The sequence below is a fragment of the Zootoca vivipara genome, chromosome 7 (genome assembly GCF_963506605.1).
Source record: "Zootoca vivipara chromosome 7, rZooViv1.1, whole genome shotgun sequence".
In the NCBI taxonomy this organism is placed as follows: Eukaryota; Metazoa; Chordata; class Lepidosauria; order Squamata; family Lacertidae; genus Zootoca; species Zootoca vivipara.
In genome coordinates, this window is record NC_083282.1 from 68,556,662 (window position 1) to 68,570,570 (window position 13,909).

Below are 13,909 nucleotides of genomic sequence, written 5' to 3' on the forward strand. Positions count from 1 at the left end.
ACTCTTAACAAACTCCAGTTTCCAGGAATCTTTGGGGAAAACAACGTGCTTAAAATGCATGGTGTGGTTGTGACCTATTTATTTTTATTCTGTAGTAAGGACACCAAGAAAGGGAATAGTTCTCTCTACTGGTTGGACCTCTTTCCTAAATAAGGAAAATACCTCCACAATTCAGAGCCCGGATACTATAAACCTAAAATTAGGCCTGAGTGAGGTCTCAGGTGCCACAAGACCACTGTTCCTCAGGCTCTGTGAGGATTTAGTTTCTGCATGAATAACACCTGACAAACGGGCTTTGGTTGTCACCAGTTCACTTTGTTCTCTGCATATTTTTGACGGATCATTTTGCTCTAATCCCATGTGACCACCGTTGCCTGGCGCCACCAGGCTCTTTTCCTTTAGGATGCCAGTGCCTTCCTGACCCTCCCTGTATCTTGCCTACTCAGGTGTCAAGATGTCACTGAAAGTGCAGACGAGTAACATCACAAACAAGAATGACCCCAAGTCCATCAACTCCAGAGTCTTCATTGGGAACCTCAACACAGCAGTGGTCAAGAAGTCAGACGTAGAGACCATCTTCTCTAAGTACGGCAGGGTGGTGGGCTGCTCTGTTCACAAGGGCTATGCATTTGTACAGTACGCAAACGAGAGGCACGCACGGGCAGCTGTCCTGGGGGAGAATGGGAGAGTACTCGCCGGGCAGACATTAGGTAAGGACTCGTTGCCTCTTTTTCTAATATCCTTATTTGGAACTTGGTATGTGCAGACTAAAGTGGAAGGGAACCCTCGGAAAACTGACGGTCCCTGTGGAACTGGGGGAAGGCCTCTCCCATGTGAAGTGGAAATGAATATCACAGAGTTTTGACTTTTGCATGGAAAGTTGTACTCTTGAAATAGAACCTTGAGTTGCAAGGCTAGGCAACCTATGCAAAAAAATGTGTTCCTGAGGTTGTTTTAAGAGGACTTATGTCATAAGCTCCCTAGCCTTGGAGGAGGCATGAAAGAAAATGGCTTTGGTTTCAGAGGAGTATTAATTTCTGGAGCTGATCCCCTCTACTCCTCTTCGATAAGCAGCGTCAAGAATTAGCCTGCTATTTGTCGAGATACTTCTCATATACTCTAAAGCAAATGTTGATTTGCACCCATTTTCCTTCTGCATAAGTAAAATGTTCACACTTTACAACTTTATACTGCAAATACATGCCTCAAAGAGAGTATTACATGGAGGGGCAGTGCTTGCATTATTACTGTTTCCATTATTTATTAAATTTGTATATCGCCCTTCATCCTTAGATTTCAGGGCGGTTCACAACATAAAAACACAAGATAAAAACACAAAATACATGATAAAAACAAGAACAACCCTCGCCCCAAACATATTTTAAAGGGTTTAGGATATTCATCAGCCAAAGGCCTGGTTGAAGAGGAACGTTTTTGCCTGGTGCCTAAAGGTGTATAATGAAAGTGCCAGCTATCAATTAATTGGTTAATTCATTTAATTAAATCAGCATATTATAACTAACATTTCAAAAAAGAAGCACCATATTGCAATAAACAAAAGTTACTGTTCAATGTTAATAAACTTTTAAGCATTACCTGTATAGCAGTCACAGGAAATCTAGCCAAATCGGCTCAAAAATAGGTTAAGTCTCTGCTTCATTAGCAGCCTGACTTATTACAGGGGGCCCTTGCTGATTAATCAACTAACATTTTAGTTAATTAATTTGCCAATTAAGCTAACGGCAGCCCTAATTTACAGGCAGCTAGGAAGCATTAGAGAAGTAGGCCAGCCCTGCTTGTAGGTCATCTGCCCACCTTCTTCTGCTGATTCTGAGTCTTTTGCAACTAACTTGGGCCTATTAGGGGCAATTTGTTGCAGATCCGTTTTGAGTCTTAGCTTCAAGACAAACAGATGTTCTAAATCTTGGTGTGTGGGTGTTCAGGATTTCATTTTATGCAGTGAGGCTGCCAGCTGCTGAACACGAAGTGATGATGATGTTTGCTGTGGTATGTGCTACAGAAGCACTCAGAGGTCCCAAATCAAATTAGGCACCTAATGTGGCACACACACTGAAAAATGCAAAAGGCTTATTCTCAGTGCTTTGGTGCCATGATATGTGACCGCAACCCCCAATTGTTCACATATTACAAAAAGCAGCCCATCTACTACTAAACAGCCAGGAATGATCACGCCGCGCAGGAGAGGGCTTTAATCATAAACTACTAGAAACGAAAGGAGAGAACACTATAAACTACCAAATATCCTTGGGGATAATCCTGATTACCTGCACTGCAAACATAACATGTAAGCAAGCTCACTGTGGAAAATATGTCCTGATGGAAGTGGTTACTTCATTTAAACCTTGCTTTCATTGAAAAGTCTGAATGCTGCATCCAATATAGCTCATTCTTGGTATATATGCTCTGTTTTAATACAGTAGCTGTAATACTCTGCCCAAAGCCCTTGTTACTGTTGAAAAGTGATAGAATCTTCTCATTCAGAGCACATCTGCTTCTCTTTAAACTCCCTAGCAGCTCAGTAGTACAGGTTAATTTTCTGAGGTCTCTGGTTGAAGGATCTCAAGTAGCACAGCTAGGAAAGCCTGGGAAATTTTGAAAGGGTCCATGGCTCATTGGTAGATCACATGGTTTGCATACCAAAGATTCTAAGATTCCATTCCTAGCATCTCTAGTTACAGCATATTGGGCCCCATCTGATAAGCTCAGCAGCCATTCTGAGTTAGATGATACAACTACTGTGCCAGAATTATACCTCTAATATGCCCAGCCAGATATTGCTAGAAAGTCCACAATCAGAACTTGATCACTGTTGTTTATGCTCAGAATCTGGCTATGTCGTTTTCAGAGGTACTGAGTCAACCCTCCTCTGCCTTCTTTGATTCAGGTGCACATTGGTGCATGAAACCACCCACAGAGTTGCACCTTTTCTGCTAGAAATGCACAGAGCTTGCTCTCATGCCCAATAGCAACTATGGAACTGGACCACTCACTTGCTATTGCCAATCAGTATGTACCTGTATAAACACCTGTACAGTTGAAAGAACAGCTCTTGAGCTCCCCAAAGTCGGAAAGGCAGGGAGCTTCCTCCCAATGCAAATAGTAGCTTTAAACAGGGGTTTTTGTCAACAATAATAAAAGGAAATATGCGAGTCACTCTCTTTAGGTTGATTCATTCTTAAAACAGTTAATCTCTATTTCATCCCATCCTTAGCTATTTTGTCATCTGAGTATTTTAAACCAATGGCAAGCAAGATTAGATTTTGCCCAGCTGCATCTAATATCCCTACCTCTTGGAAGGATTAATGATCCCCGTCTCCTAGAAGGATCATTAAGAGTAGGGCTTTTCTTTTCAACCAGAACTCGCTGGAACTCGGTTCTGGCACCTCTCAAGTGGGTGCCATTCCCATTAGAAGAGAACATGGTGAGTTTCAGCACCTCTTTTTCTAAAAAAATAGCACCGAAGATGACACATTTCCCCATGGAAAAGCGCCCGGATTGTTCAGTCGGTAGAGCATCAGACGCGGGTGGCGCTGTGGTCTAACCCACTGAGCCTAGGGCTTGCCAATCGGAAGGTCAGCGGTTTGAATCCTCACAACAGCGTGAGCTCCCGCTGTTCGGTCCCAGCTCCTGCCAACCTAGCAGTTTGAAAGCACGTCAAAGTGCAAGTAGATAAATAGGTACTGCTCTGGTGGGAAGGTAAACGGCGTTTCCGTGCGCTGCTCTGGTTTCGCCAGAAGCAGCTTAGTCATGCTGGCCACATGACCTGGAAGCTGTGCGCCGGCTCCCTCGGCCAGTAAAGCGAGATGAGCTCCGCAACCCCAGAGTCGTTCGCGACTGGACTTAACTGTCAGGGGTCCTTTACCTTTTTAAGCCCCATGGAACTCATTTTTAGTAGACATTTAAGGGATTTCACAGGAAGATAAAGAATGATGGGTCGGAAAAGGAAGAGTTCAGCTAATTTGACAGAAATAATTTTAGGAAAAGAAGAAAGCAGTATTTCTCTGTTCAGATGAATTAATAAATGTAAGGTCGAGACATAGAAGGCAAGAGAAGTAAATATTCTTAGGTCATGAGCTGAAACTTTATTATTGGAAAATACTGTTCCAAGACTCTTTTAATGTAGTGATTTCTTGGAAGTCAATGAGGGGGGATCATTTAATATAGTGAGGCTGAGAGCTGAGACATAAGTGACACCAGTTCAAACATAAGCATGTCTACTCAGAAGTAAGACCTACTGAATTCAATGGTGCTTACTCCCAGGTCAGTGTAGTTAAGGATTGCAGCCTAAGGTTCTTTCACCAGCCCACCTTGGGTCTTCTGGCAAGCATAAAGTATGTTCCTTTAAGTGGTTTCTGAGCTTGTTAATTGTGTTCACTGTGAGTTTTGCTAGTGACTGTATCTTGGGAAAACTCTTTTGAGAGTTAAATTTCGTTCGTGTCTACGCCAAGCTTTTCATGGAATGTATTTTTTTACTCTAAGTGTCTCTTGAAATCTTTTATTTTTAAGCTCATGTCAGAGCAATCCAACCAGATTCAGGTGTTGGCAACAGAACTTTCTGCTTGGGTGTTTTTCACATATCTTGTTACCTAGTGGTTTACCAACTGCAGGGGGAGAGGGGTTTGAAAGTTTACCTGCTAGAGGCATCACAACGATTTGGGGAGCAGGGGAAATTACCCCCCCAGGTACCCCACCTTCTTGGTTTTTAAAACAGTTACATTAAATACAGATGAATTAAATATAATATTTATCTATGGATGGAGATAAATTTAATTCAGTTCATATTTGCAACTGAACTTACCTAATTTTCACTTTCTGAAACAATACACAAAACACAGCCATCCTTCGAAACTCATCCTTGGCTGAATTTTGCGATAAAGTTGTCCAGCCGAGTAAATGCAGCCAATGCATGCAACAGTGCATGCATTAAAGGAAAGTGTTAATAATAATAATAATAATAATAATAATAATAATAATAATTTATTATTTATACCCCGCCCATCTGGCTGGGTTTCAAATGCATATATTGGTGAAAATAACATACAAAAATGCATTGTATTAGGTGGAATTGCTTTGCAAAAATATGCACAGTGAGCAAAATTGCATACAAATGTGTGTATTTATGAGAAATTCCCACTGAAATGCCGATGGAACCTTTTTTAAAAAAATCAAGATTGCAAGATGATGTGGGAATAGAGAGAACAGAATTTAAGACTGGATAAATGAGAAGCTGAGAGAATCCAAAAATTGATATGCTTGCCCACTCCTAAATGTAGCTTGGCCTACACAATCCATTACAATGTGGGCTGCACAATAAGGTGGTTATGCCTTTCTGCATTTTGACTGGTATTAGGAAAACAAACTTTTCACATCTGTCTCAAACTTCCCCAGCCAATGTACTGGAAGGTCCACCCACAATAGTGACAGCATCTAACTCGGTATCTGTTTGCTTGAAATGAATTGTTTCTTACAGTAACATTTTTATTTTTGTATGTGTGCAATGTTTTGAAATGTCACCCGCTGAGCAGCTCTTGTCACCAGGCATAAACTGAGAATTGTTGCTGAAGATAGCATTCTCCATCAGAAATTGGCATTTTTGATCTCCCAGTAGGTGGTGGTGATATTGAAGGCGGCAGGAGTGCTAGACACGCCTGTGCAGAGGCCCAAAACCTATTCCCACCCTGTGCAAAGTCTGCCGCAACAACCTGAAATGAGAACTCGGAACATTTTGCTATCCTTTTAGAAAACAGATATTGCCATTGTATTATCAATCCACCCCACACACACACCAGTGTGTGGTGTGTGGTGGGGGAAGCGGTTCTCCAAAGCAACACACAATGCTCTCTGGTTATCACCTTATTCTTCTGAAAACCTTAAGCAAAACTGAAATGCAGCTTGCAATCTATTTTTATTTATATGCTGCTTTTTTATATAAAAAAAAGATCCCACCCCACCCCCACCCACCATGGCCCCCTCCACCTCTTCCCCCTTTTAATGTCTCAACAAATGAAACTGATCTGTAGAAAATGTAACTTGAAAGAAGAGACATTGCACATATTTTTTTGGAAACCAAGAAATCTTTAATAAAAAATACATTAAAAATATGAAACCTCCGTAAGAAAAAGCAATTAAAATAACAAGACTTTGGAAACTGACATAATGAAATCGCCAAAATGTAGGTAAAATCAAGAGTTTCAAAAAATAAAATGGAATAGAATTACAAGTCTGGGTAGGCTCGTTTCAACAGGCGGTGAAAATAGCTCTATGAAGGGCCCTCCCTAAAATCAATAGGCAGGGTGTTCCAGAGAGGAGCTGCTGCCACACTTGCAGTTCCTTGCAATTGGAGAACAAACATTACAGAATAGGGAATGTGTAAAAGTGCCAGTTCTGCATATAAAAGCAATTGAGTGGGGACATATGGGTAAGACGATTCTTCTAGTAAGCTGGTCCAAAGCTGTTGAGGGCTTTTTATACTAATAGTCACACCTTGAATTGGGTGCTACTTTGCACGCATGACACCAGGGCCAGGGCTGCAATGTATGGCCGCACTCATGTGCTCGTCTTGTCTGCGAGTATACCACCTGACTAGGGCATGTGCTTCTTCTGTAGAGCAGTAACTTTGCAGTGTTTCCCCCAAATAACTTGTAAGCTCTGTTGTGTCTCCCTGTTGAAACTGGCAGGCACCCGTATCATTTTTTAAGTCTCCTTAGCTTTGGAAGGAAAAATGCCTGTGATCTGTGTTGCTGTACCTTTGTGCCGGCAACTTCCCAGTGTGTCAGGGGTGAAGTGAAGCCGGAAGGACCTTGTGGGGTATTTCGTCAAGCATCCAAACATTTTTTCAGAAAACAGGTTGGCAGGCTACATCACCTTTCCTTATGCTTTGCTTCTAGAAGGCGGTCGACATCTTTGTTCGCAGAGTTACTTTGTTTGGTTTCCATGCAGACCGCGAAAATTTGACACACATTTCTATCCTCCTGTATATCACACACCCCTTCAGTACAGAGGTTTAGGGATGAACATTTCCTTGGCAGATCAAAAAAGCATTGTTCTCCCCTATTGTGGGAGTTGAAGACTATCCATTAAATCATGCTGGGTGACTTCAAACATGTGTCTGCACCCAGCACAGCCTTTAGCCTCAACTGAATGGAAGCGGGCTCAGAGGAACACAACTAACATCTCCTGTGTGCTCTATATTTGGCATTCATTTCACAGGAGGATGAAGGTAGACAATGGCTATAAGCTGAGAGCAGTGTATGTGTGGCTTGGATCCAGAGATGTTTTGCACAAGCAGAAAGGCACTTCTGTATGAGCAAGACAGTCTGTGCACAGGGAGTCTGAAGGACAATCAGGAGAATTTGCCCAGTCTCATGCTATCCCATACACTGGCAGGTGAACGGGGGTGCAAAGGGAGTGAACTGCCCCCGGCACCACTATTCCAGTAGGGTGCCATCATGGTAGCCCCTCGGACATGCGCCCCATGCCCCCGGACGGTGTGTTGCATCCCCAGAAAGCGCACCACACCCCTGCAGGCAGTGCACCATGCCCTCATGGGTGGCGTACCACGCCCCCAGGATGTGCACCATGCCCCCACGGGGATGTGCCAGCCACACACCCCGCCTGCTCTCCGCCCCCAGTAACAGAGCATTGCAGCTTTGCCACTGATCCCAGCGGCCACCTTAGGTGGCAGAATCCTGCAGAGCAGTGCCCCCATCCGTGCCCCACCCGCCACTGCCACTGCTGGAGAAGTGAGGAGGAACGGCAGTGGCTTCTGGCAAGATCTCACAAAACTCTCACTTGACCTCCAAGATCTCACCAGAAGCCACTGCCGTGCAACCCCAAGAAGTGAGGCTTCAGTGGAGTGGGGTGTGGAGGAAACAGCACTTTCCCATTCCACTGCAGGTGGCAGACCAGGATGGGCCACCCATGCTTAGAGGGTCCCTCTGAGACATGGGGGCTAAGGGAGCTAGAGTGCAGGAAGGAACAAGGAAATGAATGGAGTTCTGCTTAACAAGGTGGGGAGAATAGAGAGAGGGAGAGACCCATTTGAGTTATGAACAAGAAACCATGGTTTGCTGTTGTGTTACATGAGCTATAGCAAGCTACAGGTCTGTGTTGTCCATCCTTCACTTCCGTTCCTCCTTTGCACACAAGAGAAGGAGATAGAAGTTTTCATTCCTTGTTTCCAACAAGCCACATTTTTCAATTTCAGGTGAAGATGCACCTCTTTGCCCAGGCTTTTGAGGAGAAGCAAGGTGTATTGGGCACCTGAATTTCTGTTGCTGCTAGTAATTTTATTTTTTGTTTTGTGCTGTTTTGATCATATTGTTTAGATCTGATATCTTCCAACCATGCATGCACTCCTAATCCTTTGAGCTCATTCCCCTTCTCTCCTCTCTTTTGTGAAAACTAAAGTCAGAAGATAATCTTCACAAAAGAGTGGAGGAGCGAAGGGGAAAGAATTCACAAGCGCTAGGAGTGCATGATTAGGAGATCAAATGGCCTTATATCTCTACCAGTGCTTAGATGTTTACTAAACTGTGAGTCATCTCAAACAGGTTTTGGCAATATGGAAATATATTTACTTTTATTTAATGAATTGATTAGTCACTTAAAAGGCAGGTCCTCTGGCAGCTCTAGCTGACATATTTGCTGGGGGAAAACCCCAATATATACATACCGTATACCGTACATTTTATACCCTTCACAAAAGGAAAAGGCCAGTACTTCTTTGTATATGTTCGTCTATTTGCAGGTATAGAAATAGCATAAAGGTATGCAAATAATAGTGCAGATGAAGCTTTTTTAAATGAAATAAAAAAATATTTGATACAAAAAATTACGCATAAGGGATGGGAAGAGAGCAATACAGCATTAATTCCAAATTGTTATTTGCTGCAGATATAAATATGGCTGGAGAACCAAAGCCCAACAGACCCAAAGGCCTGAAGAGAACAGCATCTGCCTTATACAGGTAAGTTCTGTTGTCGTTTTCACCTAATGAAATGAATCTGACAAGCATGAACAGGGATATTCAGGAAATACGGTCTATATATGTTGTGCTGTATGGGCAGGAATGGGGAACTTCAATTGCAGCCCCCCAGGCCTTTCTATCTGGCCCTAAGGATTCTCTCCAGGCTGCATCTCTCCCCCGCCCCCAAGCTGTACTCCTCATTAGTCCTACTTCATACCCTCTTTTAATGGATTTGCTTGGCTGAAACACAATCCAGAATGCCTCTTGCTTGCCAAGGATGGAGCAGAAGGGTGAGTAAATAGAAACTAGTTCACTGCACAAAGGTAAAATTCATATTTGTTGCTCAATCTACGTTTGCCTCTGGCCCCTTGCACCATTGTCCTTGGAAAGCATTCCTGACCCACCCACCCCTTTGCCTAAGATTAGACAGGTTTTGAGAGTGATGGAACAGAAAGCGCAGCGCAGGAATGACATAGATTAATGGGGACGGAGGGGGTGAGCCTTTATGGGAGCAACACCTTTTCTAGAGAGAGATGTATTCCTTTGTCTCTCGCTGTGATTATTAAAGAAGCTAACTGGTAAGCTGACTGGCAATAGAGCGCTTCTGTACATGGTGCGAAGCTCGCAGAACGCTTCTGCGCATGCACGTGTGGCGGAACCCAGAAGTAAACACTTCCGGGTCCGCCACGTTCGCAACATGAAGGAACGCAACTCTCAGCAGACGCAACACGAGGTGTGGCTGTATCGGATGTTGAAAAGCTGGTATCAGTGGATCAAGTTGGTCCATTTAATTGAAAAATTTTTAACTAAATAGTTTTTAATGTGATCCAGTGAGCACATGGAGGAGCAGGGTAGTGGACGTCAGGTGAGACAAAGTAAATGAAAATGGTAGAGAGAAGCGTAGGAGGAGGAATAACTGGTATATGGAAGGAGCAGGAGAAAGAAATAAGAGCAGGTAGGTTTTGGTTTCAGCATGGAAGAAGGGGGAAAATGTTGAGCAGAGTGTCAGGAAGTGGAGTGCCTGTAGCAAGGCCCTAGCATAGCATCAAGATTGGAGGAGAAATGCTGTGAATTTCTAGGGTTGGTATAGATGAGATGGGTGCAGTATTGCTGCTTAGACAAGAAGGGAGAAAGCAAGAATTTATAGTGGCTGAGATCATCAGCCACGCACTGTTTTTGTTCTCCACCAAAGGCTTTCAGCTGTACCTGAATATGAGTGAAACTATCCAATAGAGGCACTGAGCCAGGGGTGTGGATGTGCGAGGAGGAGAAAAGTATGTTGGAAGAGCAGGATAACAGGGACAAATTGAAGGTAACAACTGCAGCATCTATGGAGCAGGCAGAAGCAGAGGAGGAGAGGAGAGATAGTAGAGGGCAATGTTTCAGAGAAGGCCATTGGCTCAATGGACAGGAGGTCAGCGAGGGAGTAGGGGGTGGGATATATGGAGGGTGGACTGTGTGAAATGTTGAAGAGACTAAGACGGTGATTGGGCAGAAAGAATTCCACAGCAGAAATGTCAGAAACAAAGCAGTTCCAGGTGAAGGCAACATCAAGAGGGTGCCCAAAGCAAAAGGAGGAGTTGTTTGGTTTTTGATTCCTGTTCAAAAGGTTGCTTCCTTATTGGCTAAGTGAATATGTGAAATTATTAGGAGGGGAAAGTCAGCATTTACTTTACAAAATGTTCTCTTTCAGTTGTCCTCTCTGTCAAATACCAACTGCTATTGTGCATGAGCTACCAGTGTCACTTAATGCCAATTATCAAATACTGTTCAATATCAAACACTTACATTAAGTACACTGTGTTTGATGCATGATATTAGAATATTCAGTCATCAGAATCCCCGGTGGAAAGTTCTGAGGAACACTTTTTTGCCAAATTAATTTCAGCTTGTTCCTCTACAAAATTACTCCTTCTCATCTCTGCAAATAAATTTATTTTTTGAATCAGCAAAAGGGTAACACATGACTGCTTGCTGTTTTCCTTATTTTAAAAAGTGTATATTTAATTTGCCACTTTTACAGCTCACATCAAATTATCGAAATAAAACAAACTAAAAACAATTCATTGTAAATGTAACAAATTTGAATAAGACACCCCCCCAGCAAACTGTGGACTAGTGATTGCATGGTAGTAGTATTTGCCAACATACATAAAGGTAAAGGTAAAAGGACCCCTGACCATTAGGTCCAGTCGTGACCGACTCTGGGGTTGCGCGCTCATCTATAGCTTCCAGGTCATGTGGCCAGCATGACAAAGCCGCTTCTGGCGAGCCAGAGCAGCACATGGAAATGCCGTTTACCTTCCCGCTGTAGCGGTTCCTATTTATCTACTTGCATTTTGACGTGCTTTCGAACTGCTAGGTTGGCAGGAGCTGGGACCAAGCAACGGGAGCTCATGCCACCTTTCCATAGTTCAAACCATGCACAAAGCTGCTTATGACATGAATAGAAATTGCATAATTGCAAACATAACAAAAGTAGTCTGTATGCTACCGATTACAGGCTCCAATGTGGCTGGCAGTCTCTCCGTATTGGAATTGTAAGCAGCTACCAAGGGACGCAGGTGGCGCTGTGGGTTAAACCACAGAGCCTAGGGCTCGCTGATCAGAAGGTCAGTGGTTTGAATCCCTGCGATGGGGTGAGCTCCCATTGCTCGGTCTCAGCTCCTGCCAACCAGCAGTTCGAAAGCACCTCAAAGTGCAAGTAGATAAATAGGTACCACTACAGCGGGAAGGTAAACGGTGTTTCCGTGTGCTGTTCTGGTTTGCCAGAAGCGGCTTTGTCATGCTGGCCACATGACCTGGAAGCTGTACGCCGGCTCCCTTGGCCAATAACACGAGATGAGCGTCGCAACCCCAGAGTCGGTCACGACTAGACCTAATGGTCAGGGATCCCTTTACCCTTTACCTTTACCAAGCACCAGATGGACTTAGTCAGCAAATCCAGATTTCATTGCAGTTTGGAATGGAGAGCAAGGTACACAATTATTTGCTGGTATAATCATGGTGCTAGTCCTGCAAAGGTATCAAGAGTTCTTCAATCTTGGGCTCCCAGATGCTGTCTGACTGCAGCTTCCATGATCCCTGATCATTGGCTAAACCAGCTGGGGATGATGGGTGTTGTAGTCCATCAGCATATGGGGAACCAAGGTTGAAGACGTGTGCTTTAAGGGAAGAAGATGTGATCACATTTATCCGTTTGTTTGCTGGGTTCCTCAAATTGATAGTTCTGCATAACCATTGTGCCACTATAGGAGAGGTAGGGATTTTGTGGGTGGGGTGGGGAACAATCTTCCCATCTTCACATTGGTTTGAGTCAAAGAAACTCAGCAAGCAGATAAACTCAGCTTTCATCCTTTGCCAACCTCTGCTTCTTGATAATACACTTGTCAATATAATCTCTTCCACTCTGCCTCTTTCATCGTATCATTAATTCAGGTAAAATCTTAGTAGCCCCTTTAGCACAGTTTATGCCACTTTGAAGAAGCCCATCTGAAGATTAAAGGGAAGTCCTAGCCCTCTTGTTTTTATTACCCCCAAGCTTTCTTCTCTGCCCAGGCTGGTGTTTTGGCCTCATCTTAGTTATTATGCTACCTTCAAGCAATGGTACACACATCAAACACTGTGCTGTATCACTTGTGTTGTTAAGGGAAGTACAGAGGGGGGGGGAGAGAGAGAGAGACCAGGGAAATCATCTCTAATAGTAAATAAGATAGGGGAAATGGTGTGCATTTAGAGAGAGAAGGTGAGAGGGTCTTTACCTGCTTCCCATCAGAATTCACGGAAATATGAGCACAACACCTTCTTCCCACATGGCTGTAAGTATCAGATGAAGAAGGGTTTAAGTTCTGGTGGAAATGTATGATATTTGGAAAATATGTATGAGTTGCCTTATACTGAGTCAGACCATTGTTCCATCTAAGAAGAAGAAGAAGAGTTTGGATTTGATATCCCGCTTTATCACTACCCGAAGGAGTCTCAAAGCTGCTCACAATCTCCTTTCCCTTCCTCCCCCACAACAAACACTCTGTGAGGTGAGTGAGGCTGAGAGACTTCAGAGAAGTGTGACTAGCCCAAGGTCACCCAGCAGCTGCATGTGGAGGAGCGGAGACGCGAACCCAGTTCCCCAGATTATGAGTCTACCGCTCTTAACCACTACACCACACTGGCTCTCCACTGTCTACACAACCTGGCAGCAGCATTCTAGGGTTTAAGATGGGAACATTTCCAACCCTACCTAGACATGTCAGGTATGGAACCTGGGACCTTCTGCCCTCAAGGCAAATGCTCTGTCTCTGAACTACAGGTCTTTTTCCAAGGGATCAAATCCCCAGATAGGGCTATAATAGGAACCAGTTCTCCATTAGACAGAAAGCCAAGCCACATGTGAACAAAATGCCTGTGGTTTGTGAGATGAACCAGCCTCAGATAGGGTGGTAGGGAGAGGGGTAAATTTGCAGGGGCAGGGGGGAGCAGGAGTTTGAAACAAGGGAAAGCTGCACATATGGCAGAATTGAAAGATGTTTTGTCCCTAAGTTGCTTGGGATAGGAATATCCACATTTCTCGGATTCAAGTGACATTTACTTATGTACATTTTTCTAAAAAAACAACAACCAGGATCTTTCAAGTTTGTGGGCTACAAATAGAAAAGGGAGTAGTGCAAACACTGTTATTTATCTTTAGACTTCAGAGCTAATCGTTCAATTGAGTGAAATTGCTAGCAGAAGCATGAGATAAATACCTCTTCACTTCTTTCCTTCTCTGAATGGCATCTGAATGTGATGTCTGTCAGGTCACTTTGGTGGACACAACACTGTTGTGTTTCTCTAGTTGACTTGCAGTGGATCAGTTGTGATAACTGTTATTTTTCTCTTTTCCTTGCTCGTGTAGTGCTTCTTAATTATTTACTGGTAATTGTC

At 43.6% G+C, this 13,909-nt stretch overlaps 1 protein-coding gene across 1 annotated transcript in view; it reads left to right on the top strand.

The window, feature by feature from the left end:
* The first annotated feature begins 437 nt into the window (after positions 1–437).
* The window catches only part of RALY (RALY heterogeneous nuclear ribonucleoprotein), a 37,651-nt gene continuing 24,179 nt past the window's right edge, over positions 438–13,909 (top strand). The window contains exons 1-2 of the mRNA XM_035123488.2: positions 438–710; positions 8,917–8,989. Of these exons, the coding sequence (XP_034979379.2) occupies positions 455–710; positions 8,917–8,989 (329 nt within the window). The 5' untranslated portion in view covers positions 438–454. The remainder of the gene's footprint in view (positions 711–8,916; positions 8,990–13,909) is intronic.